The sequence below is a fragment of the Dermochelys coriacea genome, chromosome 24 (assembly GCF_009764565.3).
Source record: "Dermochelys coriacea isolate rDerCor1 chromosome 24, rDerCor1.pri.v4, whole genome shotgun sequence".
Taxonomy (NCBI): domain Eukaryota; kingdom Metazoa; phylum Chordata; order Testudines; family Dermochelyidae; genus Dermochelys; species Dermochelys coriacea.
Window position 1 is genome coordinate 5,230,772 of NC_050091.1, and position 27,470 is coordinate 5,258,241.

Here is a 27,470-nt window from a genome sequence, read left to right on the forward strand (position 1 = left end):
TGCCCTGCATGCCAGAGCCGATGAGATTCAGACCCCCTGAGCACGGCATGGTCTCTGGCTCTAAGTAACTGAGGGGCAGATGGAAGCCATTTGATTTCTTAGAACCAGTACAACCAGTTTACTTGCAATTATACCAGTACAAAGGTGCCTTATTCTAGTATGGCTTATTCCTCTTCCCCTATGGGAATAGCTGTATTCCTATCAACAACTGTATGCCCAGAGAACTCATCCACACTAAGGGATTGTACTGCTTTAACCACCAGTGTAGTTAAATGAGTACTGTGGGTAGGGAAAGGGGGGGGACAAGGCTTCACTCTCCTCTAGTAACAAAAGATCTCCGCTCTGCTCTGTCATTAACAAGATATTTAACATCCTGCTCTTAATTATTCTGCACCACCACCACTTTGTTGTCCTGACTCATCAGCTCTGGGAGAATTTGGGTGTCGGGTGGTGATTTGTTTTTTTAAAAAAAAATCTGTATTTATAAGGAGGGTGTGTGAGTTTTAGGGGTTTTTTTGTTTGCAATCTCTGGTCCCCTCACATCAAAGGCTAGGTTGTATTTTCCATCTACCTCTTTTGAAATGTTACCTGACTCTTCAAGGCTGCAGCTGCCCGGGACACAATCTTCCTCCCACCTGACAACCGAATCGTAACTATCCAGTAATGAGAAGGGGAGGATGGTTTTGTGGTTTTTAAAACTTGGGACGTGAAGTCTGGAGATCTGGGATCTATTCTGAACTGGCCTCTGACTCGCTGTGTGACCATAGACCAGTGACTTCGTGTTTCTGTGTCTTATCTGCCCCTGCCCCAGCGTCAAGGCGTAATTCCTTGTGGGTAAAGTGTTTGGGCACCTCAGACGAGCAGTGGCAAAGCAGGGCTGGCATCTGACCAATGGTAGTTATTTCTGGCGGGCAGAAAGGCCCAGCAACACACACAATAGCAGCTTGGCCACGGATCTGTGACTTGAACCTCACAATGGCCTCAGCTGGCCCGTGATCTCACCCAGTCACATGCAGGACCCTCTGTTAGTTCTCCATTTACAGAGTGCTGGCTCACGGGTTTGGGTGGGCCCCCAATCCCCCTGGCTGCTGTCAAGCATGGCTTTGGATCTCGGACTAGCATGACAAGGAGCTATGTCAGTTTCACGTTCTTCCTGCTGGATTGTTATAAAGTTTAGAGTAGGTCCCGTTCAGGGCTTTTATCACCTATTACTACTCACCAGGGATCCCAGAACTCTGCACTGAAATGCAGCCACCTCTGGGGTGGAATGTGGCAAGTGTTAACCGCACACAACAACATGACAGATTAGCACAGGACGTTTTAAAAAATATATATGTTGGAAGCTAAAAGGGGAATTTATGGAGGCATAAAGTAATTAGCAGAGTTGGAACTTTAGCCTGGGCTAAAGTAGTTTTGATAGGGTCTGCTTCAAACTGAATCATTGCAAAGAGCTAGGATGTTTATTTTTTTGAAATCCCAGAGCAGTCAGATTCCTCTCCCCCACCCACCCACACTTTTTTCTGTGAAGTGATGTTAGGTTCCAGAGGTCTGTTTCTCTCATCAGCTCCTGAGGACAGCTGAACATTTGAGGCATGGATTGCATCATTGGCTGGATAATTTACCATCCATTTAGCGAAAAATCACAGGCAGGGCAAAGCGGGGAGAATTTAACTTGTTCTAGGAATTCTGTTAAACAGCTAATCCCTGGAGAACTGGCTGGGAATTCTCCCAATTCAACTGAACTTGGAAACCCAGGGGAAACTTTTGTATTTGAAGTCTCTTTCCTGCTGTTGCCAGTTCTCATGGTACTGGGTGTTTTGGCTTAAAGCCCCAGCTGCTGGAGTCATGTGAATCTCGATTTTAATTTAAAATATAAATAATTTCTAGCATTTGTGGTTGCAGAGAAAAATTTGAAAATGTGAATCCGAAAGATTTGGAAACCGGAAGACCAATTGAAAGAAGCCAACATTTGGTTGGTTGTTTTTTTTTTTTTTTTTTCTTTTACAAAAATCTCATTTTTGGGGGGCCTGACTCATGATTTTTGAATGCTTGGGGTTGGTGATGCCGCAATATCCCATCCCCCTAAATTCTCCCTGCTGTTTCAGTTGAACACACTCTTGGTCCGGAAGAGCCCTGCTGGGGGATTGCATGGTGTGACTCTGCACTGCGGCATCCCACCTTAGAGATGGCAGCTTGTCACTGGCAAAGTATCGAAGAACAACCACCTTTTCTCTCTTGCACCTTTCGGATCCCAATCATTCAGTGTACAGACACTCACTGGCTAGTGCAAGGGGGTAACTGCTTATTTAAATTCTCCCTCTGTTGTTCAATAAGGACTTAAAGGTGGTTTTGATATTTGCCCTCAGCCACTGTAACCCATACAAGGGTCTTGAAAGTGCTTGATAAACACTGGGGTCAGTTTCACCCAGTGCATCAGTCGTAGTACATAAGACACCCGGCAAGTAAAGCATGGGGCATGGGAGCTTATGCCAACCTCCTGCTCTGGGGTAAATCTTATCCCCTAACTAATCCAAGCTCCACCTTCTTGTCCCCATTTCACAGAGGGCACAGGGAGGGGGAAGTGACTTGCTCAGCAATGGCACTGGGCAGAAAACCCGGGAGTCCTGGTTCCCGGTCCATAACACTCCCTGAGAGGTCTTTACTTGCCTCTTATTTTACAATACACACTGGAAGCCAGATTCATACCCATGGAAGGCAGCAAACTTTGCAGGGAATAAGAGCTGTCTGTGACCTGGGTTAAGGGGGCTAGGTTTGCTTGTTGGTGGGTGAGTCTCTCTCTAGGGTCCTGCTAGCCCCTCCCCACTACACAGACGCTTGTCCCTGCACAGACCTTGCAGGCAATCTGAGCTGGGGCACTGGCCACGAAGACTTGTAAAGCATCCGGCGTCTCCATCGCCTGCGTCTTCGGCAAGTGGCATGGCAAGGGGGACCCATCTGGCGCGAGCGCTGAATCCCTGCCCATCGCTCACCATCTGGTGCCCAGACCCTGCAGGGGTGGGGAGGCCGCCCGAGGCTTGTTGCTTGGCAGCGGGGGATGGGGGCCTCTCCAAACCAGGTGTCACTCGCCTAGCCCCAAGCCCTGGCACAGCGAGATGCAGATTGCAGCCAGTGCCACCCCGGTGCCAAGCATTCCAAGGGGAGCGCCCCCACTCCATCCGGGGGGGGAGTGCAGATGGTGGTGACACCCCCCACCCTCCCTTGTGCAGGGGGGATGGTCAGTTGCACATGAGAATCCATAAGCAGTTGGCAGAGGCTTTCCAGGAGGTGTACCGAGTCTCCTGCCCCAGCTGGCACCGTGCCCCTCTTGGGAACAGTGCTTCCCAGCCGCAGTAGGGATGACAGGATTTGCAGCTCCTGGAGGGTGTAATTCAGGCCTAACTGGGTTGCTAAAGCCTAGATGGGAGCCTATGTAGAGCATGCCCAGATACCACAGGGATGGGCACCTTTATGGTGGAGAGTCTCCAGTGTGTCCAGAGATGAGAAGCTCCTTCTGTCTGAGGCCAGAGGAAATCGTTGCTCAGCGCGAAGGCTCGGGGTCTGCAACATACCAGGCCTTGCTGGCTCTACTCATCCACCCACAGGGTGGGGAGCTTCCAGCTGGAGCCTGAACCCTCATCTTCCCCACCGTGGCATCCGTCCTGAGAAACACCCACCCACCAGGTGCTCAGTACCTGGGTAGCGCCAGGCAGGAGGTGGGAACAGGCTGTGGCAACAGCCAAATGGCCAGGGTGCGGTGATGTCGCTGGGCGGATCTGATCTGCAGCAGGGGAGGGTGGACAATACGGGGTCATGGTGGGAAACCGCCGGGTGTCGACGCTCGGCAGGGCAGAGCAGCACACGCCTGGTTCAGTCTTTCCAAGGGGAGGTTACAGAATAACATGGCACCCTCTTGATGAGCTCTGACGCTGAGGTGCTGAGTGAGGGTGGTTCGTTAAAGATCCCTCTGCACTCCCTGCCCGAGGGCGAAAGCATGGCCTTGTGGTTATGGTACTGGATGGGGGTTCAGAAGGTCTCGGTTCAATTCCCAGCACTGGCTCTGACCTGGGGCAAGTCTCCTCCCTGCTCGGTGCCTCAGTTTCCCCTCCCATCCTCTGTTTCGACCCTGAGCTCTTCAGGGCAGGGACTGTCTGTGTACATACAGCACCTAGCGCAATGGAGTCCTGGGATCAGATCCCATTATATATAAGATGAGCTTTAACCCCTCAGATGCTGGCTAAATTCCATGTTATTCATTACATACTGTCTCCCCACAGTTTCAGTTGAACATGATTTTTCTTCAGCCCTAGCCCTGAAGCGCTGTTGCACTGTGTTTCTCTGTGTGATTAGAGCTGCTGCATCTCACCCCAGAAGTGGCTGCATTTTGATGGTGGACAAAGTATATAACAATAACAAACTTTGCACTGGTACCTTTCACTTATGGCTATCCATGTGCTTTAGAGCCCTGGATATATTGTTATCCCTATTTTACTAGTTGGGGGCCCAGGAGGCTTAAGCAACTTACCTAGCACCCCACAGTGAATTAGGGCAAAGCTGGGAATAGAAAACAAAATTCCTGGCTCCCAGCCCCTGATCTGACCACTAGGCAAAGCTCCCTCCCAGAGCCAGCAAGAGAACCCAGGAGTCCTGACTCCCAGAATTGTGTTCTACACCTTCTAGACAGCACTCCAGGCTAGGAGTAGGAATTAGGAATCCTGTTCTAATCACTAGGCCATAATGCCAGCTCAACCCTTATCTCAGGGGTTTTCATGAGGCCCTTAAAGCGGGCTAGGAATGGGGCAGTGCTATTACTTTGGTGTCCAGTCTAAACTCGCCTCTCCTTCTCTTCCAGCCTGCAATGTCACCATTCACAACCGCTGCAAGGACACCCTGCCCAACTGCACCAAGGTCAAGCAGAAGGTGAGCAGCCCGATGGGCTGGGACTTGGGAGGAGGGGGGGGTGTCTCCCATCACCTCTCTTGAGCACTGCATGAGTAAATGAAATGAATAGGCAGCAGGTTTAAAACAAACAAAAGGAAGTATTTCTTCACACAACACACAGTCAACTGTGGAACTCCTTGCCAGAGGATGTTGTGAAGGCCAAGACCATAACAGGGTTCAAAAAAGAACTAGATAAGTTCAGGGAGGATAGGTCCAACTATGGCTATTAGCCAGGACGGGCAGGAATGGTGTCCCTAGCCTCTGTTTGCTAGAAGCTGAGAATGAGCGACACGGGATGGATTACCTGTTCTGTTCATTCCCTCTGGGGCACTTGGCACTGACTACTGTCAGAAGACAGGATACTGGGCTAGATACACCTTTGGTCTGACCCAGTAGGGCCGTTCTTATGTTCTTAGGGAGCTGTTCACCACTGGATCGCCAGCTCCAGTCTGCCTTGGTGGTTCCCTGTCGTGCAAGTAGCTGGCTGATTGTCCAAATCAGCTGGGAAGCCATGTACTGAAAGGGCTGAGCTGTGCTCTCCCCTCCGGAGGACAGGACTGCAGCTCATAGGCGGGGGGCGCTCTGTGGGGGAAGCATGCCCCACATGCTCACCCCACTGTGAAATCAATGGGCCGGAGGTGCCTAAATACCTTTAAACATTGGCCGCAGGGGACTCTATAGCGTTGTGAGTGCAGCTTCTTTCAGCAGCACTAAATGCAACATTAAGTTAGCTGTGGGATGGGGAAGAGTGCGTGTGTGCGCGCTCACGCCCGTTCTATCACCAAAATCTTGGTGCGATAATCTGGCTCATTTCTCTTTCTCCCTCTGCCCCCAGCAACAGAAAGCTGCCCTGCTGAAGAACAACTCGGCGCTGCAGAGTGTGTCCCTGCGGAACAAGAGTAAGTGAGCCAGAAATCCTGAGCCAGGAAGGAAGAGCCCCTCGAGGGGGCTGAGTGCCGGGGTGGCTGGTGAGGGCCAGAGCGATTTGCTTCTATTAAAGGAATTGGATTAGTGGGCAGTGAGCGAGGTCTGTTGGTTAGAGCAAGGGGGGCTGGGACGGTGTGGGGGCCAGGGGTTAGAGCAGGTAGATGGGAATCGGGACTCCTGGGTTCTATTCCTGGCCCTGGGAAGGAGTGTGAGGTTTTGTGGGTCAGCACAAGGGGCTCTGAGACGGGACCTGGAGGTTCTGTTCTCAGCTCTGGGAGAGGAAGGGGGGACAAGTGGTTAGAGCAGGGGACTGGGAGTCAGGACTCCTGGGTTCTACTCGCAGCGATGATGCTGAAGAGGGCAGAGTCAATGGCTCATTATAGCCCCGGGGTGGGGGTGCTGCAGTGCCAAAGCTGGCAGTGTTTCTCTGTCCTCCACCCCTTACGTGAGCACTTCATGTGGAGTTCCTGTCCCTTTAACTCTCCATCTCGAAGCAGCAGGATGGGGAGGGGCAGCCTAGGCTTCCAATCGTCAGGTTGGAAATCCCTGGACTTCCCACACCCCCTGGTTCGGATCCCAGTTGGGCCATCCCAGACCTCTGTCTGCCCCAGGGAAATAAATTGTTCCATGCACGTTACTCCATGTGCGTCTGCCAGGAGGGGTCCAAAGGTGGCCACGAAAAGTCCTGTGGCCTAATGGCAGAGCTTGCCTTAGTCCCCTTGACTCCATACGTCCCACCGCAGCGTGCTGGGTTCCAGTTGTCAGCTGGCCGCCCCAGAGGTGGCCGCATTCCAGCAGTGCTACGTGTGTAGTTCGCAAAGTGCTCTGGGCCATCCAGAGAGGAAGCTGCCATGGCTGCTATTGATCAGAATCTGAGCAGCGGGAGGCGATAACCATGCCATTATCTCGTGACCGGGTGGTGTTGAAGCCCCATGTTGAGCATCAGCCCTTCAGGACACGGCAAACTGACCCAGCGTGGCTTTCCTGCCCCATTTGCTGAGCTGAGGTGCCCATGACACGCACACAGGGCTCGGCTGCATAAGGATGGGGAGCAATATTGAAAAGAGCCGAATGCTTTTAATATAAATCAATGGGCTACCCCCCTGCAGCACCGGTTGCCCCATCGCAAAGGAGGCACACCAGAGTTAGAGGGGCTGCGGGAGAAGTGACAAGAACCTGGCAGGAGGCTGGGATCATTTCCCCCGGGTGAAGAGGGCAGGCTCCAAAAGAGGACAAAAAGCAAATGGGTTAGAGAAGGTGCATCAGGACCTTGCGTTCAGCGTGCCTAGTCCCAGGTGCAAGCGGCGTTCGGGGAAATGAAAAGGGGTTCCATTTTCCAACTGGGCGTGGTCCTGGGTGGCACCCCTGGCCTGAGCTCTGCAGGAGGTCGCGTCAGATGACGCTCTGGTCTGGTTGCTTATGGCCCTGAAATCTAGGAGAGGGAAATTCTGATTCTGCCTCTGTGTTAAAATATAGTATCTGACCCTGCAGCAGCATCAGGGGCTGTTTCTGCCTCTGGGCCCGTCTCCCAGAGAAGGGCAGTTCACACAGGGATGAGCCGCGGCAGATGCCAGATTGAATCGCCCCCTACCCAAGCCTCAGGGTTGGTCTAGCGGGGTTCGACGCCTGCTGGCCTCAGTGCTTTTTGACGCCTCCCGGTGGGCTGGCTGCAAGAGCGCCAATTGGGGGTCCCAGCCCAAGGCTCAGCTCTCCTGGGGAAAGGGAGGGGTCTCCACTGAATGCCCTGGGGGGAGGGGGAGAGCTGAAATGGGGAAGGATGCTGCATGCATGTGTCTGCCCATCAGCCATGGGGCTTCTACCTCCCTGATTGACACCCCTTGAGCCCTACAGGGTGTCTGCCCCCTGTGGGGCTGGTCCCATGACACCCCCTCTCCAAGGGCTGCATGGAGCCGCTAACAAATCCCAGGTGCTCTCCGGTGATGGGGCTATGCTGCCCCCTCCTGGCTCGACGTGGGTCCTGCACCCTGAGGCAATGGAGATGGTTTTCTCCCCGGGAGATGGGTTTTCCACCCTGCCTAGGATGTAGATCCCCTCTTGAATGATCTGCTGCGATTACATCCAGCCTCCCCTGCAGGCAGCTGTGGAGAACGCCACCGGTCGTTTCTTGGGGGGGGGGCTGTGAAGTTCCCGGGGTTTGCAGCACTCGGAGCTGGCTCTCGACTCCACCAGACCTTAACCGTCCTGAGGAGGGTTCGATCGCCCCCAGGCTGCACTCTGTGCCGGTGGAGCTGCCTGCCAGGCAGTTAAACCCGTCCACACCATCTGGGGTGCTGGCCCCTCAGCACCACACGCAGAGGGTGAAATCCTGGCCCCGATGGAATTGGTAGCACCATTCCTACTGACTTCACTGGGGCCAGACTTTCCCACACGCCCCAAGGACTCTACTCCCCTGTGGGTTCCAGGCAAACGCCCTTTCCCTGTGGACTCCGGACTTAATCCTTTGTGGGTTTACGGAGTCTTTTACCAGTGAAAGAGCCTTACCCAGTAATATCCTACATAACCTCTATTTCTTAACAATCCCCAAAACCAGACCGCACATGCTACACACCCAGTGCTCACCATTCCCAATAAGACAGATGAACTTTTCTTGATGGCCAGTCAGGATCAGGTCATCTACTAGGGAACTCCAGTTTCTGCATGGTGTCATTGGCAGAGTGTTGAGGTCTGACAGCTTTGATCTTGGGGCTGTATCCTGGAGTTGAGACCCAAAGACCTTCCTTTTGGACCCCAATTTATATAGTAAAATTCGAGTCCTTTTTTACCAATTGTTATACTAAAATTTTACTAACCAATCCTAACATAGTGTGACAAAATTCTTGAACCAATCCTACCCTACCACCTTAATTAATTTACACCTGGCAAAATTAATTATGTAACAGTCAGAAACAATCAAAGAACCAGACAGAGACCATACAGATAAACAATAGGAAAGTGGGGACCATAACGACAAAACAATAAAGAAATGAGGATTTCACACCACAACTGTTGATAAGTGACTCCTTGACAGACAGGATGCTGTCAAACTAAGTTTTTTTTCAGAGTAGCAGCCGTGTTAGTCTGTATTCGCAAAAAGAAGAGGAGGACTTGTGGCACCTTAGAGACAAACAAATTTATTTGAGCATAAGCTTTCGTGAGCTACAGCTCACTTCATCGGATGCAGTGAGCTGTAGCTCACGAAAGCTTATGCTCAAATAAATTTGTTTGTCTCTAAGGTGCCACAAGTCCTCCTTTTCTTTAAGTTTTTTTTAGCCATCTTAAGATCTGTTTCTTTATCTGATGATAGTGAGTGCCATTAGGATGGGGTCTCTGTCTTAACAGCCTGATCTTACATTGTTTTAATGTAATTTAGATGGAATGTGAGCTAATGGCTGCTGCTCGGCTGCTCTTTTAATCTGCTGCGGACGAAGGCCTTCGGCTTTAGGCCGAGCTGCCTGCCCGTGCCAGGAACAGGCGGTGAAGACGAGAGAAGGTGGCTTCATGTTTAGAGACTAACCTGGGACTTGTTAGCCTGGGGTTCAATTCCCTGCTCTGCTGGAGACTCTGTGCTTTGGCTAGTTGCTGAGGGCCAGATTTCTGAGTGTATTTAGGTGCCTAACTCCCATGGAAGTTATCTTTAAAAATCAAGGGCCTAACTCTCTGCACCTCAGTCCCCCAGCAGTGCAGTGGGGATCCTGGCACAGGATAGCTGCTCAGGACCTGTGGTGATGGGGGCCAGATAAGCACCGTGGACAGATGGGGCAAAGAAGAGGCCTTGAGCTTGTGCCAAGCTGGGACCCCAAACGTTCTCTCTTTCTGGTTTTCCCCTCTCTCCCCTCCAGCCACCTGCTCTAACCACTAGTCCCCACTCCCTTTCCCAGAGCAGGGGAGAGCGCACCTGCTGAGCATGGCTACTGAGACAGCTTCGGGGAACCATGGGCTGCACTGGACAGGGTTGGGTCCCTAGCACGGATGCTGCCCCCAAGTATTTACTGCAGCGGATGCGTTGGCCAGGTCCTGCACAGGGGGGACCCACGTGCTGTGATCTGCTTCTCGACGCCTTGGCATGGCCCATGCTGTTCATCGGCAAATGGTCAGGCCGTGTCGGGGTGGGCTCACCAATGGGACCCACCCTCCCCCGGTGCCCCAGCTCACGGCGCCCGTTTGCACCCTCTCTTTGCAGCGACCACAAGGGAGCGTCCCAACTCGGCCATCTACCCCTCCGAGAGCTTACGCCAGACCCTGCTGGGCTCCCGCCGGGGGCGGCCCACCCTGTCCCTCTCCAAAAGCGTCTCCACCACCAACATCGCAGGGTAAGTGCCGGGGCAAGAGGGGGGCGGATTCGGGTGGTTGGAGCACGGGACCAGGAATCAAGACTCCTGGGTTCTTTTCTCAGCTGTGAGCTGGGAGTGGGGTCTCGTGATCAGAGCAAGGGCACTGGGAGGTAGAACTCCTGGGTTTCATTCCCAGCTTTGCCACTGGCTCCCCCATCTGACTGTCTCCTCCGGGTGCCTGGGTTCCCAGCTGTGGGAAATTGACTGTCTGTCTGGTGATGGCTGGTGCAGCGCATGGCTGGGAGCTGCCGTGTTTTTGTTTCCCATCTGGGGGGCTTTCTCTGATCCGGGATTTTCCCCCCATCTCCTTCCAGGAACTTCAATGATGAGTCGCCCCTGGGGCTCCGGCGCATCCTGTCCCAGTCCACCGACTCCCTGAACATACGGAACCGGACGCTGTCGGTGGAGTCGCTGATCGACGAAGGTGCGAGCGCTCTGCCAGGCTCCCTCGGTCTCTAGGCGGGGCACATCTGGGTGACGCTCGGATCCGTTATCGGGTTGGGTAGTGACCAGAGATGGGCACTGCCTCGCCGTCGGTGGGAGACCTGAGGTGGTGGGCCTTAGCACTGCAGGGGCGGTGGGTCCTAGGCTATGCAATGGTGCGGGGGGGGAGGTCATTGGCAAAGGGGGCAATTGCCCTCTGGACTTCTCATAGGCCCGTATGCTCCACTTCCTCTCCACCCCCTGCCTTCTCAGGGTATAATAGAACATAGCATGTGATTCTGTCTGCTGGACCCAAGTTCTGAAACGACACCCCGATGTGCTGGCGCCAGCAGGGCAGAGCCTGGTGCTGGGTGGGAGCGTTGCCCTGCCCCCTGCTCTCCTGTTCTGTGCACACACGCCCCTCTGGGTGGGGTGGGGGATCTTCACCCCTTGGGCCAGGCTCCCCCTGACTGGCCATTCTCCCCCAACCCAGGGGCCACAGTCATCTACAACCAGCTGATGAGCAACTTCGAGACAGACGAGAAGGACTTTGCGGCTGACTCCTGGAGCCTGGCGGTCGACAACAACTACCTGCAGCAGCACAAGAAGGAGGTGATGAAGCGCCAGGACGTCATCTACGGTGAGCCCTGGCCCCCGTGCGCTGCTGGGCCTGGCCGGGACTCAGCTCCGCACCCCACCCTGCCCGTTCCCGTCCCCGGAGTGCGTGGCTCCTCCCCATTCCCAGGCTGGGCAGCCTCGGTGGGTCAGGGTGTGGGCCGGGGACCCTTAATTACTCCACCCCTGCTCGGGGAGGGGCTGAGCAGATGGCTGTGTGCAGGCCAGGACTCCTGGGTTCTATCCCCTCCCCCCCCCATGCTTTGAAGGCAAGTGGCCCTCAGGGGATAAAGCCCCCATCCCTGCCCCCAGGAGCTCACAATGCAGAGGTCTGATTCCCGCTTGCTTGCGACATGGGTGCGAGACCCAGCCAAGCCGGGACAATGGTGATTTTACCCCCAGCTTGGGCTCAGCTACATGGCCAGGCAAGGATGGATCCAGTCCCGTGGGTCGTTACAGAGCAGCTGATTCCCTGGGGCGTTCCAGCGCCAGAACCAGGGAGCTGCAGGGCTGAGTGCACCAGTGTCCGGGGCTGGAGCTAAGGAGGCAGGCTGCCCAGCGGGGGGCTGGATTGGAGTCTGGTCCTCTGTGGGCACGTAACGTACCACGGAGGGAGAGGAATTATTTAAACTCCGTACCAATGTGGACACAAGAACAAATGGATCTAAACTGGCCAACAGGAAGTTTAGACTTGAAATTAAACGAAGGTTTCTAACCATCAGAGGAGTGAAGTTCTGGAACAGCCTCCCAAGGGGAGCAGTGGGGGCAAAAGACATATTTGGCTTTAAGACTAAGCTTGATAAGTTTATGGAGGGGATGGTATGATGGGATAGCCTAATTTTGGCAATTAATTGATCTTCAACTATTAGTGGTAGATCTGCCCAATGGCCTGTGATGGGATGTTAGATGGGGTGGGATCCGAGTTACTACAGAGAATTCTTTCCTGTGTGTCTGGCTGGTGAGTCTTGTCCACATGTTCAGGGTTTAGCTGATCATCATATTTGGGGACGGGAAGGAATTTTTCTCCAGAGCAGACTGGCAGAGACCATGGGAGTTTTTCGCCTTCCTCTGCAGCATGGGGCACGGGTCGCTTGCTGGAGGATTCTCTGCACCTCGAAGTCTTTAAACCCCGAGTTGAGGACTTCAGTAGCTCAGACATAGGGCAGGGGTTTGTTACAGGAGTGGGTGGGTGAGATTCTGTGGCCTGCGTTGTGCGGAAGGTCAGACTAGATGATCGTAATGGTCCCTTCTGACCTTAAAGTCTATGATTCTATGAACACTGCCTTGGGGTGCCTGCCCCTGCCCCTGGGGGGCTGCCTTGGGGTTCCTGGCTCTGCCTCTCATCTCCCCATCTCGCGCCCCTCCCCAGAGCTGATCCAGACCGAGATGCATCACGTCCGCACCCTGAAGATCATGACTAACATGTTCTGCAAGGGGATGCTGGAGGACCTGCAGATGGACCCGGCCCTGGTGCAGAGCATGTTCCCCTGCGTGGACGAGCTGAGCGAGATCCACGACCGCTTTCTCGTGCAGCTGCTGGAGCGACGCAAGGAGTCGCTGGCCACCAACAGCAACAAGAACTTCGTCATCCACCGCCTGGGGGACGTCTTGATCCAGCAGGTGGGAGGGGGTGGGGTTTGCTCTGCCTGGACACCTCTCTTCCCCCGCCAGCTGGGAGCTGTAGGCTGGGCAAAGGCCGGATGGGAGATCCAGGGACATTGGAGTGAGGGGGGTCCTCAGCAGGGGGCGCTCTCCCCTCTGAGTCAGTGGGGTACACAGCACTAGGGGGCACAGTGCTGCAGGGAGTGTGTGGGGTTCAGCCGGGGGGCACTGTCTGTACCGGTCAGCGCTGACTGCGTTTCCCCAGTGTGGTGCTGGGGGGCGCTGTGTTGCAGGGAGCAGGATGCCGTGCTGGGTACGGGAGGATGGTCTCCCTTCGCACTCAGCGCTGACCCCGATGGCCCAGTGTGATGCTAGGGGGCGCTGAGCCGCCAGGCCCAGGGCAGGGGCCCAGCAGGGGGCGCTGGGCTGCGATAACGCGCTCACGGCACAAGTCAGGGTGTTCACTCCACTAATTAACATTCTGCCTCCCTAGCGGCCCCCCCACCCCCTGGCAGTTCTCTTTGGGGGGGAGATCAGTGCACAGTCCCAGCTGTTGGCGTCATTGCACTGTGCAAGCAGCGGCCAGACCTCCTGCCCCCAGAGGTGGCCGCAGTTCCGCGGTGGGGGCGGGGGAAGCAGGCCCTGCGTGTGCTGGTTCTCACGGCTCTTTGCAGCAGCGCTTGGTGGCGGGGCCTGACAGTCTCTCTCCTCCCCGCAGTTCTCTGGCCCCAGCGCCGAGCAGATGAAGAAGGCCTATACGGAGTTTTGCAGTCGGCACAACAAGGCTGTGAAGCTCTACAAGGAGCTGTTTGCCCGGGACAAAAGGTTCCAGCAGTTCATACGGGTGAGTCCCTTCCCAGCCTCCATCCGGAGCCGCAGCGGGATATAGGTTGGGGTCTGGTGAAGCTGTCCGGTGCAGTTGGGGGGCACTTGAGGCTCAACGGGGTCCAGCTCTCCTATCGACACTGGTGCCACAGGGGAGCACAGGAATTCGGGTCTTGTTCCTGTGGGTTGGTCCCACCTTGGCGAGCCAGGCTCCTGGGGCACAGCAGAGGTGAGGCTGACGTGACTCTGTCCTGGGGAGAGCCATTGACTGGAACGGGCTCTGGGAGGGGTCAGGAGATCTGGCTTCTCTTCTCCGCTCTGCTGCTGACCATGGTCAAGTCCCTTCCCCTCTCTGAGCCTCAGTTTCCCCATCTGTATAGAGGGGTCACGGAGCTTATCCTGCCTATAGGGCAGTGTGCCACTGACTGAGCAGTGACCCGAGGCCGGGAAACGCATGGGCCGGGCGCTGACCTGATGTCTGATCCTTGTCCCCATCTCCTCTCCCAATAGAGGCTGACCCGCTCCTCGGTGCTGCGCCGGCACGGGGTGCAGGAGTGCATCCTGCTGGTCACCCAGAGGATCACCAAGTACCCTGTCCTCATCGACCGCATCCTGCAGAACTCCAAAGGTGAAGGGGCTCCTGGGAGGAGGGGTTGGGGGGGGATTCAGGGGCAAGGGCAGAGCTGGGGGCGTGGGGAAACCAGGGCGGGCATAGAAGGGGGCTGCAGGTCGGGATCGAGGTACATGGGCAGAGCCAGGGGCGTGGGGAGTGGCGTGCCCTGCCCGGCTCAGCTATTGGGGAAGGAGCCGCACTGACTCCTAGCGCTGTCCCCTCCCTTCCCCAGGAAACGAGGTGGATCAGGAGGACTTGAGCACGGCCCTGACGCTGGTCAAGGACCTGATCTCGGCCATCGACCAGGAGGTGCACGAGTCCGAGAAGAACGCGCGGCTGCAGGAGATCTACGGGCGCATGGACGAGCGGTCCAAGGCCCAGCTGGTCTTGGATGGCCACAACAGCTCCTTCTGCAAAGAGGAGCTGCAGCGCCGCAAGCTGTTGCACGATGGGTGCCTGCTGTGGAAGACGTCAACCGGACGCTTCAAAGGTGTGGCCGAGGGGGGAATCCCTGGGGGAACCCATCACAGGCTGCATCCCCCACCCCCGGGACATCCACATGGGCTTAAATTTCCCCACTCCCCCGAAGCCCAGCCTGAAGCCATGACGGGCACCAGCCTCCGCCTCCTCCCAGGTGTGGCTGCTCCCTGGGGTGTCCCTGCCCAGCTCCCTCAGCCCCAGCTCCTGGTTCCTTCTGCTGCCGGCAGAGGCTCCATCCCTCCTCCCGCGGCGGCCTGGCTAATGCTGAGTTAACCTGCCGGGCTGCAGCAGCTGGTCGCAGGTTCCCATCGCCCGCAGGCCCCTCGCCTTGATGCCCTTGTGTCCTTCCTCTTGCTCACAGATGTCCTGGTGCTGCTGATGACCGACGTCCTCCTCTTGCTCCAGGAGAAGGATCAGAAATTCACCTTCCCTGCCCTGGTGAGCTGCTGCTGGTCCGAGCCCGTCTGTCTCTCCGGCTTCTCCTCCTCTGCCACAGGGCCGCTCCGAAACAGCCGGACCGCCTGGCAAAAGGGGTGGCTTAGCTGGGGCTCAGGGCAAACAGCTAGGTGTCAGGACTCCTGGGTCCCATCTTGCAGCAGGAGAGCCCCTTGCCTGAGCTCCCTGCCTCCCAGCTGTAAACAAACCCGATGTGACCCTGACCCGCTCCCTCCCAGGGGCCGTTGGGAGGGTGAATTCCTTGGCATTGGGAGCATCTCCAGTGGCAGGCACTGTGTGAGCAAAGCATTGTTACCTGCATGGCTCGTAGCCCTCCTGTACCCAGTGGTCTCTGCGTCTGCTCCCTTGCTCTCTGTGTCACTCTTCTGTGGCTATCACTGTTATTTATATGGCAGTGGAGAGGGGCCCATTGGACCGAGCGCCGCACAGACCCAGCGAGAGACAGTCCCTGCCTCAGATCTACATGGAAAAGGCAAAGGCTGGGAGGGGAAACCGAGGCACGGCAGGGGTAGCGATTTGACCCCTAGCGGGTCAGCAGCGGAGCTGGGAACAGTCAATGTCTGGAGTCCCATCCGGTGCCTGAACCAATAACCGTGTTGCTCCGGTGGATCTGCCCCGTCCAGCTTAGTTACCCAAGGCTCTGTCTGCCCTGCAGTCCAAGTAGACAGACCTGCATGGGTGAGCCTACCCATGCGTGTTGCCCCTCGGACAGATCTGATGTTACGGTAGCGTCTGGGAGCCCCAGTCCTGGACCGGGCCCCCATTGGGCCAGGCACACTCTGGACAGACGGACCGACGGGGGAACACTAGCAGATAATGGCTCTGCCAGTCCTCGCAGCTTCTCTCTTCCTGAACCCCTGGTTTCCCCCCATTCCCCTTCCTCCCTCCTAATGGGCTGTGACGCCCCCTCCTGCAGGACAAGCCGGCGGTGATCTCCCTGGAGAACCTGATCGTCCGGGACATCGCCAACCAGGAGAAGGGCATGTTCCTGATCAGCAACACCCCGCCGGAGATGTACGAGGTCCATGCCGCCTCCCGCGACGACCGCAACACCTGGATGAAGATGATCCAACAAACCGTCTGCCTGTGAGTGCCCCTGCACTGCAGGGGAGGGAGAGATTCGATCTGCCTCCGGCCCGGCACGGGCAGGATAAAAGCTTTAATATAGCTGCCAGCAAAGGGAGCCACTTCTCCAGCTCAAGTGTCAGAGGCTGGGGCTTTTTAGCACTAAAAGCTCCAGGTTCTGGTCCCGCTGTTGGCCCAAGTGGGGCACGGGTGGCGCTCAAGCCCTCAGCATCTGGGTGGTGCTTGGGATCTGCAGTCAGAGGGTGCCGAGGGAGTTTCTAGCCTGTGGGATTTCTATCCTGTGGCTCCAGCCCCTGATGCGGCCGATCTGCTCTAGGTGCCCCAGTCGCCAGGATTTCCCCCTGATCGAGACCGAGAGCGAGGCCTCCCTGCGCAAGCTGAAAGGTAGGAGGTCACCCTGCCCCCACAGTGACTGCCCCCTCCCCTCCGCCCGGTGCGTCCCCGGCAGTCACTGGCCCTTGTGTCTCACCTCAAGCCATGCCACCCCAGCAGTCATCGCCAGTGACTGACAAGCCTTTCAAGTGTAGCCATGGCCACAGGGGTGGAGAATCGCCCACATCCCTAGGCATGGTGTTCCAATGGTTAATGACCCGCACTTAAGAATCTGTACTTCATTCCTAGCTGGCCCAGCAATAACCTCGACCCTGCCCCCTCCACCTTGGCAGTAACCCCACCCCGGCCCAGGCTGCCCTGCCAGCCCCCATCGTTCATCACCGTCCCTTCTCGTCTCCCCCAGACCAGATAGCGCAGCGGGACCGGGAGATCACAGAGCTGCTGGAGGAGAAGGTGGGGCTGTTCGCGGAAATGCTCAGCCTGCAGAGCGGCTGCAAGGACCCTCCAGCCTGCCCGACCCCCCGCAGCCTCTTCCGGGCCGAGTCATCGGACGGGCCCCGCGGAGAGAAGCTGCTCCGTGAAGCCATCCGCGAAGGTACCCAGTGCCACGGGACTAAACACCCCCCCCCCCCCAAAAAGTGCCCTCCCTCCTGCAGGGCCAGCCTGCCAGATCTCCTGCCATCGCAGATCATACTCCGGGCCCATCTAGCCCGGTATCTAGTCTCACACATTGACAGCACCAGCTGCTTCAGAGCAAGGGGCAAGGATTCCCTCCAGTGGACAGTTGTGGGATAACCTGCCCCCATGGGTCTCCTCCAAACCTCTAATTAGGATGAGTTTTAAGGCCCAAAGCAGGAAGATTTCCCCTTCCCAGTGTTCATCTCTTGTCAGGAGTAGAACAGCCAGTGCTAATAGGGAGCAATCGGCCAAAACTTGCAGTCTGCCTAGACCAGAAAGACACAGGATGGGAAAGAGGCATTTGTATTAATTCCCCATTTTACAGATGGGGAAACTGAGGCACAGCACAGGGCAGTGACATGCCCAAGGTCACGCAGGGAGTCCGTGACAGAGCTGGGAATTGAACCCATGTGTCCTGAGTCCCAGTTTAGTGCCCATCCTTTTTCTGCATCTCCCTAGCCCCATTGCTAGCAGACCCCCGGGCTGCAGGAGGATTCACGGTACTGAAGGATAGGGAATATCAGTGTCTTGCCGGCCCTAGTTCACCATGCGTTTCTCCCCCAGTGGAGTGTTTGAAGGATCTCTTCGTGGGCGCCGTGAGGGACCGAGACCAGAACCACCCTGCTGATCCTGACGGCGGCTCCGGCTCCGACACCCCGAGTACGAGCTGAGACTTCCCTTACAATTTTTCCCCGCCCTGTTGGGGGCAGTGTGTGGCGCAGTCTCGCTGCAGGGCCCGACGCTGCCCATGTAGACCCTGGAGCTGATCAATGTTTTGTACTTGTGCCAGCTCCTTTTCTACTGTGTGTATCTTGCAAGATAGGAGAGGCCTCTAGAGAGAAGGACGGGAATGATTCACGGGCTGGAAAAACCTGCCTTGCAGTGAGACGCTTCAGGAGCTGCCCCTGCTCTTTGGGGGAAGCGAAATAGATGGAGGGCGATGGGGTCTTATCCCAGGACCACCTCCGGGGGGAGGAGATTTGTGATGGAGGAGGGGTGTTTAATCCAGCGACCGAATGAGAGCCAATGGGTGGTAGCTGAAGGGAGACCTAGCTAGGAATGAAGTGCAGATTCTTAAGTGCGGGTCATTAACCATTGGAACACCATGCCTAGGGATGTGGGCGATTCTCCACCCCTGGGGCAGTGGCTACACTAGAAAGGCTTGTCAGTATAGCTATGCTGGAGAGCTCCACTGGCCAAGTCTCCTAGTGGGGGTCCCGCAAAAGGCATACACCAGTTCCCCCAAACTATTGGCAAACGGGCTTTTTGTACTGGTGTAACTGTGTCTACACATGGGTCTGTGGCTGGCTGCGCTCTGGGTAGGGGATCGCACCTGGGACCGACAGCTTGGCCAGCGAAACCTGCAGTAGACCAAGCCTCAGTCTTTACATCAAGACTGGGGCTCTCTTCCTGAAAGTGCCTCTCCAGCCTGGCCAGATGCAGCCGTCCCTGGGTGAGGTTCTCGGGTATGCAGGAGGTCAGATTGGCTGATCACAATGGTCTCTTGACCCCTGTGGGGGTGCTACCTAGCACAATCCACTAAAATTAGATGTAGCAAGGGCCGGGCCCCTCAGCACCTCCTGCGTTGGTGACACGCAGGCAGATTTTGGCCCAGGAAGGGGCTAGCGCGGCCGGTCTCATCTGCTCACTCTTCCCTCCGCAGACAGCGAGACCAGCAGCCTCAATGGCTCCCTGGAGTTCTGCAGAGCTGACTCCGACCAGCGGGTAAGCCCCTTTCTGCCCCGGCAGGGCCAGGGCGGGGGCTGACAGCTAGTGCGAGGGGAAGCCAGGTTCCATTCCTGGTGCTGCATGAGCCACGTAGCCCTGGTGTGCCTCGGTTTCCCCATCTGTAAAACAGGGATGGCATGCTCCCTCCTGGGAAGCACAGGGGAGGCTGTTATGCTCAACTTAGGCCTGTCTGTAGAGCCCTTGGCTGGCACATTACTGTCACTGCCTCCATCCGCACTGACGCACCGGGGACTGAACCGGCGACCTCCAGGCCTAAAGGTAGGAGCTGCTGTGGCTTGAGCTATAGAGCCAGGCCCCCCTGGCTTGGGCTGTAACAGATTCGTCTCCCCTGTAGATCAGCACAGAGGGGGGCCTGTAACACACATGTTTACTTTAGGGGTACTGGCTGGCTGTGGGGGGCTTCACATGGCTAATCTCTGCCTTCTCTCTCTGTAGGACGGGAATGGTAACCAGCTGCAGCAGAAGGTACCCCATGAGGTAGGGGGGCTGGCGGCCTCTGGGTTGGGGTAGGTTTTAAACAGCTGGAGGGAAGGGGTTAATAGGAGAGGGGGGTCCTGGCTCTGCCCTCTGCCCCTTTTGCCCTGTAACTTAGTGTGTGTTTTCCAAACAGCTGTGCTGAGTGTGGAGATTTGTGGGGAGGCAGTGTGTCCTAGTGGCTAGAGCCCTGGGCTGGGAGCCCTGGGTTCTATTCCCAACTCTGCCACTGGCCTGCTGGGCCAGTCATTTGCCTTCTCTGTGCCTCAGTTTCCCCATCTGTAAAATGGGGATAATGATACTGAGCTCCTTTCTAAAGCCCCTTGAGATCTATGGCTAGAAAGAGCTGTTGATTTATTATTTATGTGGATTTATTGTTCTCTTCCTTCCCAGGAAGTGATTCACCGGCTCATGGCACTCTACACCCTCCTCCATGGCCTGCAGGTCTGTACCATCAAACCTCCCTCCCATCCCATATGCCCGCTGGCTGGGGGGAACCCCGAGCTGTGCTCCCCATCAGCTGTAGAGCAAGGTTTTGGTTCCCCTTAGTGGTTGCGGTGGGATCCATCCTTGTGGGGAGCTGAGGCATGTCCCTATGGGTGGGGGTGGGGTTCCCCTGTTGCTGCCTAGGTTTGTCATTAGGGCGGAGGGAGTCAAAGAGCTCTGCTGTAGCATGGAGGGAAGGGGTAGAGGGACCCCTGGGGCAGGGGGTGAGGTGGGAGGAGGAGTCCTGGGGGGAGAGAGGGCTCTGAGAACCAGATGCCAGGGATGGCAGTAGGAGGAGGGAGAATCGCTGACGGGGGGGTGCATGGAGCTCAGTGCAAACAGGGAGGCATTCCAGGGCCGAGGGGTGCAGAGCTGGGCACAGGGGATGGGGTAGGAGAAGTCCCCACGGGGGAGAAGGCCCAGAGCCCTGGTGAAGGGGGCTGAAGGGAGAGGCACAGGGCCTGGGGACAGGGGCACAGCTGTCCCTGGGGGGCAGAATACAGAGCTGCCACAGGTACAGAATGAGCGCTAGAGACAAGCGTTCGTAGCAGGTGGCCAGGGAGTTGCCGGAGCCGGGATCCCAGCCTAGGGGTCGCCCCTGCCCTCCCTGGGGCTGAGCTTGGGGCCGTGACCGCCCCAGTGACGCCCTCTCCCCTCCCCAGGCCGCCGTGGTTCAGCAGGACACCGTCCTGGAGCTGCACCTCTACGACGGGGGCGGCCGGCCGGAGAAGCTGCATCGCGCCAACTCCCGCAAGGGGGAGGCGGCCAAGGCCCCGGAGAAGCAGGCCACGGAGCTGGCGCTCTTGCAGAGGCAGCACACCCTGCTCCAGGAGGAGCTGAGCCGGTGCCACCAGCTGTGCCAGGAGAAGGTGCAGGAGGCCGGGGCGCTGGAGGCGCGGCTGCGGGAGAGCGAGCAGGAGCGGGCCCAGCTGGAGCGCCAGGTGGACGAGGCCCGCACGCAGGTGGCCGCGCTGCGGCCGGAAGGGGGCGCTGCCGAGGCGGTGTGGCTCCGGAAGTGGGCGGAGCCTCGGAGACGGAGCCTGCCCGCGGGGGACGCCCTGTATCTCAGCTTCACCCCGCCCCAGGTAGGGTTAGCCACAATGCACGGCGGCGCCAGGGGCGGGGAAGCATTGCGAACCCCCCGCTCGAGGCCTGGCAGCTGGGCCGGGGGGAGTCGGGGGCACGGCAGGGAACCCCTCAGTCACCAGTTCGACTCCCCGCTGGGTCGGGAGTAACCCAGCGTCAGGGCATTTGTGGGTCTCCGCTCCGTGGGCAGCAAAAGGGTGGCACAAGCTGGTCCCTGGCAGGGTGGGGCTGGAGCAGAGGGGGGGCAGGAGATCGCCCTGCTGTGTCGACCGATGGGGCCTGCTGTCCGCAGGGCTCTCGACCCCAGCCAAGCAATTCACACGCTGCCCTTCCCAGAACAGCCGTGCTGCCCCCATGCTGAAACGGGGAGGCGGCCGGGAGCCGTCTCTGGGGTTTCCCTCTGCTGGAGACTCAGCACCTGCCCCCAGCACAGGGCACCTCTGGTTCCTGGCGCCCACGGTCAGTCTGTGCGGTGTCCCAGACAGCGAGGGCAGGAGCAGGATGTAAAAAAGCCTGGGGTGCAGTTTGATTTGGGGCTGGAAAAAAAAAAAATCTCACACCCTTTTTAATAAATAAATCCCACAACCCCGTTGTGCCTGCTTCTTAGCTCCCCGCCCAGGGCAGGGTCCCCCCCTGCACCACCCCCGCCAGATCCTTGGCAGGGTCCCTCCCCTCGGGAGCCCGTGGTGCAAGGATCCTCCCGTCTTTTGGCACAAAACCCGTGGGGTGCTTGATCCCTCCTGTTCCTAGAGCGGCCCTGCTGTCCTGCCCCCGTTCAACGTGGCTTCGTTTGGAGGGGGTGGAGCTGGAAGCCACGCCCACTCCGTGTGGCGCTCTGTCCCCCTCTCGTGGTGGCTGGGCCACACACCCATGTCAAGGAGGCCGCCCAGCCTTGGCTCTTCTAGTTCAGCCGCTAAGTCCTGGGTTCGATCCCCGCTGCCCATGACGCCCCCCGGGCCACGGTGTTGCTTTCACATGAGTCCTCTTTTCCCTCTCTGCCGCAGAGCCGAGGGAGCAACCACGGGAACCGGTTGCCAAGTGACCATCCCTTAGGCGACGGCCCCGCCCAGCTGCAGGAGGGCGACGAGGACTTAGAGGCGCTGTCTGAGGATGAGGGCACGGCCAGCCATCCGTCTCCGCCTCCCAGCCCTCGAGGTCAGTGTGGCGATGTCACCGTCTAGAGGCCACCCCCAGCCGTGGCAACAGCCAGCTATTAATGCACCAGCACTCTTCGCTCAAGTGCAGGAGTTTGCGCTCTCGGTGTGGGAGGCGCTGGGATTGATCCTGCCCGTGGCGTGTGGACATAGGGGACCATTTCGTCCCTGTGCAACTTAGCAGGAGCTTTGGGGTTTCAGGACAGCAAGGTTGCCTAGGGTCCGACGTGGAAATGGGCGAATGAGACGGGGGGACAGGACCTGTCCTGCACTGGGCAGTTTCTGGTGTCCCTAAGCATTACAATGGAACACCCATTTCCCCGATCCTTCTCCAGAATGGCGCATCTGGGAGTCAGGACGCCTGGCTTCTGTTCGCAGCCTTGGGAAGGGGGAGGATTTAGTGGCTCAAGCAGGAGGGGCTGGAAGTCAGGAGTCCTGGGTTCTGGGTGACTTGGCCAAGTCCTCCCCCCACATGTGCCTCAGTTTCCTTGTCTGTACAATGGGGCTGATTGATGCCATGCCCCTAGTGCAGACTTGGTGCTCAGGAGGGGGGATGTTAGTCCATAAATTAATGACCTCTTGTTGCATGAACTCATCAATTGGGGTTTTCGGTTCCTTGCAGATTTTTCGAGGATGCAGGACATTCCCGAGGAGGTGGAGAGCAGTCAGGAGATCAAGGATGGGGAGGGCAGTTCCTTGGACAGCTAGAGAGGGGCACCGACCCCCCTACCCCTCCGCCCATCCATTGCCAAGGGGTTGACGCTGCTGCCACAGACTTCCCTGGCCAAAAGAGGGAAGAGACCCTGGGAAAAACTGCACCAAATACAAACCAAATCGTGGAGGGGGAGCAGGACCACGGCCCAGTTCCCGAGCTGCCCCAGGACATTGGGCTCATGGGATGTTTTTTAACTCTTTGATCCACAGCTCCTTTTTTATTCCTTCCCCTGGGGAGGGGGTGGCCAGTTTGCAGCGGCTTCCCGAGCCGATTAATTTATTTATTTAGTTTGTCGGGGCAGGAGGGACTGGAAGGGTTTGGATTATTTGCCGTCCCTGGCTGGGAGCTGATCAGATCTTGGGAGGAAGCCACAGGTGTCTGATATCTAGGGCAAACGTTCATTTCCCCCTGGCTGGTTCGGTCAGATGCCAGCCGGATGAGTCCTCCCGTCTGGGTCCATTCTCTGTGACGTTGCACAAAGCTCACACTAGATGTGCCTGTGCGAATACACACACAAGCCAACACTATAAGGGCATCCTGGATATTGAGGTGAAGGATTTAACCCCTCTGCTATGGTGTCTAGCAGCAATATCTGGAAGATCCAGCAGTCAAGAAGGACGTTCTGCTGGGAAGACCGGCTCTGAATTGGTTAATTATGCAAGATGTTGCTCACCCCAGTTGGCTCGGAATTGCCATTGAGCCAGGATAAGTGCGAGCCATTCAGGGGAGGAGCCACACTGTGTATAACATAAGGGAGGGAGCAAGGAACAGACCTCCCGCTGTAGCCTTGTCTGTTTTCAATGCTCTGGAACAGCTGCCAGGCAGCATCCCTTAAAGCGAATGGCCCTAAATAGCATCTCCGGGTATTTATAAGCAGTGGTTCTACTGGCCCTTTAAAAGAAACGATTAAACTAAAAGAGGCTCATAAATGTGAGTTTAAAGCGGGGGGGGGTTGGAAATGAGGGCGATCTCATCAGAGTTCAGCCCTCTCCCAGATTTTTTTGGGGGTGAGAGAGACTGTTCCCTGTCCTGGCATTTCCCTGCCTGCCCCCTGAAAAACAGATGAATGTGAGCATTCCCCAAATCCCAAGGCCTCCCAGACGTTGCCCCCTGCCTGCTGAAGCGCGAATGGCAGTCGTTTAAAACCCCCTCCTGGTGCTGGGGCTGCCAGGGCGGTGGGGATGGAAGAGGGGGGGTGTACTTAGCCCTGGCTGCATTGTTTGCTCCACAGTGTATCGGGCAACTCCAGCAAAGGGATCTGGGGTGTGTCAGAGGGCAGCGGAGAAGCAGGTGGCGGGTTTGTACCAAAGCTGGAGTTCCTTGTAATCAAATAGAATTAAAAAAAAAAAAGATGGGGGGGGGAAGTTTGGGCCTCTGATTTTTCTCAGAGGGATGATTGACTTTCAGGTGTTGCCATTTTCCAGGGGTCCTCACTGGAGCCCTCCCTTAAAGGAGTCTGATGTACGGGTAGCACAGACCATCAGCCCGCTGAAAAAATGTCGCCTCCTTATTACATTTCATTTTGGAAGGAGGGGGATGGGACTCCAGAATAGATCTGCAGACGCATTAGGAACCACCGCAACATCTTGGCCTTTGTGTTTAAAATATTCAGCTGATCTACTCCTGCCGGCTGGATCTTAGGAGGAAAACCAGGATTGGCGCATGCTGAAATAGTCCCAGAAGGTTTGGGTTTTTAAAAAATCTGACCACAGAAAATCTTTTTTTTTTTTTTTTAAACGCCTGCTGGTCAATAAAACCTATTAATAGAAACCTTTAGCCAGAGATGTTGCTGCAAGGGAGGAATTTTTTTTAATTAACGCCAAAAAACATGGCGTTTTAATTGGTTTATTATTTCCTGTTGATTTAACTGTATAAAAAAAAGATAATTAAAAAAATCAACCCTCCTTGTGTGTGTGTGTGCTGGATTCACTCGAGTCAAAACAATCTGCTCGAGAGAAATCTCTCCTGAATTTTTAACTGGTGTCTTGGTCACTTACACGATTCAGGTGGCTGGTGGTGTTGCCAGCTACAATCCTGCAAAGAGGAGCCTCCAACGAGCTCATCAGCAGATGGAAACTGGATGGCTGCTTTTCAGTCGTTGCTGTATTTGGCAGCCCAGCATGCTGCGTGAGGCGGTGCTGGTGGCTCTGCAGGGGTACACTCTGTGGTCAGTGAGGAGTGCAGTGCCGGGGGGGTGCTGTAAGGCACAGGAGAAGGAGGGGGCACGCTGGGTCAGTGCTGACCCCAAGTAGGGTGACCAGATGCTAAATACAAAATATCGGGACCACCGCCGATGAAGAAAGAAGTACCCGCCGCTGAAGACCTGGACATGCTGGGTGAGTGTAACAATTGAAAAAGCGCTCCCCTGGCCTGTCACCGCTGCCTAAGGGGGAAAAAAACTGCGCCTGAAACAAAATATCGGGACAAATGGTGTCCCGACCGGACTTCGGTTGGGACACAGGACAAACTGCTGTACTGCGGGGAGTGAGTCCGTGCTGACCCCCGTGAGGCACTGGGGTCACTGTACTGTGGGGAGCAGTATGTGAGATCCAGACCCCCGAGTGACTGTATTGTTGTGGAGTGGACGTGTTATCTAGAATCCAGTTTATAAGGCTGGGACAGTAATTGGGGTGGGGGGAGACTTGGGGATGAAAAGTCCAAACTGCAGGAGTTTTGTATTGAATATAAGATGTTTCCGGTTTCATTTGGGGAGGGGTTGCAGCCCCTCGGGTTTTCCATAGACTTTTTTTTTTGTTTTTTAAGCCAGAAGCGCCCACAGCGACCCCTTGTCTGGCCTGTGCTACTCGGACACTCAAAGCTTGTCCCATAACCTCGCTGGGAGGGGCTAATTTGCATCTTCATCGCATGAGCCACCCCGGAGCTTCTTTCTGGGGGTCACACAGGGCATTCTGCAAAAGCACCACTTTGCAGCTCTGACATCATCTCCCAGCCGGGGACTAGACTGATCAGCTGGTCGGGGGGCAGGGTCCAGGGAGGCTGCTGGACCCACAGCAACCCTGTGGTTTTCTCTGGTGTCTATTGTTACAGCTTGGGGCAGGGCTCACCTGTCCCAGGATGAGCTGGCCACTGTCTGCCCCATGGAATCCAGGAAGAGTCAGCTCACCTGCTGATGCAGTGATTTGCTTTGGTGCCCTGGGCTACCTGTGCATGGCTCTTGCTCTCCCCCCGAGTGGCTAACCCACGGATGGGTCAGCTACAGGCTGTGAGGCTGGCACGATCCTGCTCCAAGCTCCAGGGGCTCAGTCCCCGCAGGCCACCCTAGGTCATCCTGCTTTCCAGGGGTTAAAATCTGATTGAGGCCAGATCGTCTTCACTTCCCACCGGCAGCTGAAGTCTCTGTTTATGGGTCTGATCCTTGTTCCAAGAGTAAACTCTTCATGAGTTTGTGATGACAGAGGCCGGGCGGGGGGGAGGAGAGATTTTTGTAATGTTAAACTTCCAACCTGCCAGAGAGACTCCACCGCCCCTTGGTGCAGGAGCTGGGCTCTTTGAAGCACAGTTCCTGGCACTCCAGCTGCTAGTGCCGGTAACGGCTCACCCAGAGCTAGCACGGAGGGGGGGAAAGGGGATAGGAGCGCTAATATGTTGGGGAGTCAAAAGGCTTATGGAGGGACAGGGAGGGAGCTTGGGAAAAGAACCAGATGTTGCTGAAGTAAAAACAGCGAGCAGCGCGGTCTGTTTCCATGTCTTTTGCCTCCCTTGCAGTTTGTTTGGATGAAAGCATCACTCGCTGAGACAAGGGCCCTACTGTGTGAGGGGCTGTAGCGACCACGGATCTGAGAGACGGTCCTTGCCCCGCAGAGCTTGCCATAGACATGAAGACAGACAAGGGCTGGGAGAGAGGCCAATTATTCTCCCCGCTTTACAGACTGGGAGGCAAGAGAAATTAAGGCCAGATTTCTCCGGCCTTAAATCTCTAGCAAACCTGACTAGAAAAAGAGAGGGGAAGGAGCCAAGCCCAGGGAAGGGTCAATACACCAACAGCCGGCATGAGTGGGGAAACGTAAAGAAGGTCAGGTCTCTACAGCCAGACCCCTCTCTGTGGGGGGCTGGTAACACAGGAGATGACGGATTGGATCTGGTTGGGAGACTTGTCTAAAGCTCCTTTCCAGGGGTCTGGCAGTGCAAAGTGGGCACAAATTCCCTTTAAACTCCCTCTAAGGTCCCCTGGCATGGCCCGAGTGGTGGAAAGGGGCCTCAGCATAACTGAGAATCAGGCCCTATTGTTTTTAAATGCATAGAATTGTATATTGACGTGATGTCTCTGTAACAAAGGGCCTGCATCGTGTGATTACTTCCTGGCATTAATGCCATCAAACGGGGTCCGCTCTACGAGGCTGCTCCCTCCAGCGTGCTCTGTTCAATGCCAGATCCCAGAGCCTGACCTGCCTTCTTCTAGGACATCCCCCCGCGCCCCTCTCTCTCTCACTCACACACACACACACATATATTCTGGGGGCGGTACACACACACACACA

General features: G+C 56.4%; 1 protein-coding gene across 5 annotated transcripts in view; it reads left to right on the forward strand.

The window, feature by feature from the left end:
* ARHGEF2 (Rho/Rac guanine nucleotide exchange factor 2) overlaps positions 1-23,095 on the forward strand; it is a 127,433-nt gene extending 104,338 nt beyond the window's left edge. For 4 of the 5 annotated variants that reach the window (XM_043501893.1, XM_043501896.1, XM_043501894.1 and 1 more), the window contains 20 exons: positions 4,850-4,917; positions 5,774-5,837; positions 10,046-10,175; positions 10,511-10,620; positions 11,113-11,259; positions 12,604-12,854; positions 13,555-13,680; positions 14,172-14,289; positions 14,507-14,764; positions 15,116-15,192; positions 16,127-16,296; positions 16,613-16,680; positions 17,033-17,224; positions 17,872-17,967; positions 18,971-19,032; positions 19,492-19,533; positions 19,924-19,974; positions 20,679-21,100; positions 22,103-22,257; positions 22,879-23,095. In XM_043501893.1, the coding sequence (XP_043357828.1) occupies positions 4,850-4,917; positions 5,774-5,837; positions 10,046-10,175; positions 10,511-10,620; positions 11,113-11,259; positions 12,604-12,854; positions 13,555-13,680; positions 14,172-14,289; positions 14,507-14,764; positions 15,116-15,192; positions 16,127-16,296; positions 16,613-16,680; positions 17,033-17,224; positions 17,872-17,967; positions 18,971-19,032; positions 19,492-19,533; positions 19,924-19,974; positions 20,679-21,100; positions 22,103-22,257; positions 22,879-22,964 (2,693 nt within the window). In that variant the 3' untranslated portion in view covers positions 22,965-23,095. Of the gene's footprint in view, positions 1-4,849; positions 4,918-5,773; positions 5,838-10,045; positions 10,176-10,510; positions 10,621-11,112; positions 11,260-12,603; positions 12,855-13,554; positions 13,681-14,171; positions 14,290-14,506; positions 14,765-15,115; positions 15,193-16,126; positions 16,297-16,612; positions 16,681-17,032; positions 17,225-17,871; positions 17,968-18,970; positions 19,033-19,491; positions 19,534-19,923; positions 19,975-20,678; positions 21,102-22,102; positions 22,258-22,878 lie in introns of all 5 variants that reach the window. The other variant, XM_038383029.2, reaches the window with a different exon arrangement.
* Positions 23,096-27,470: the final 4,375 nt, after the last annotated feature.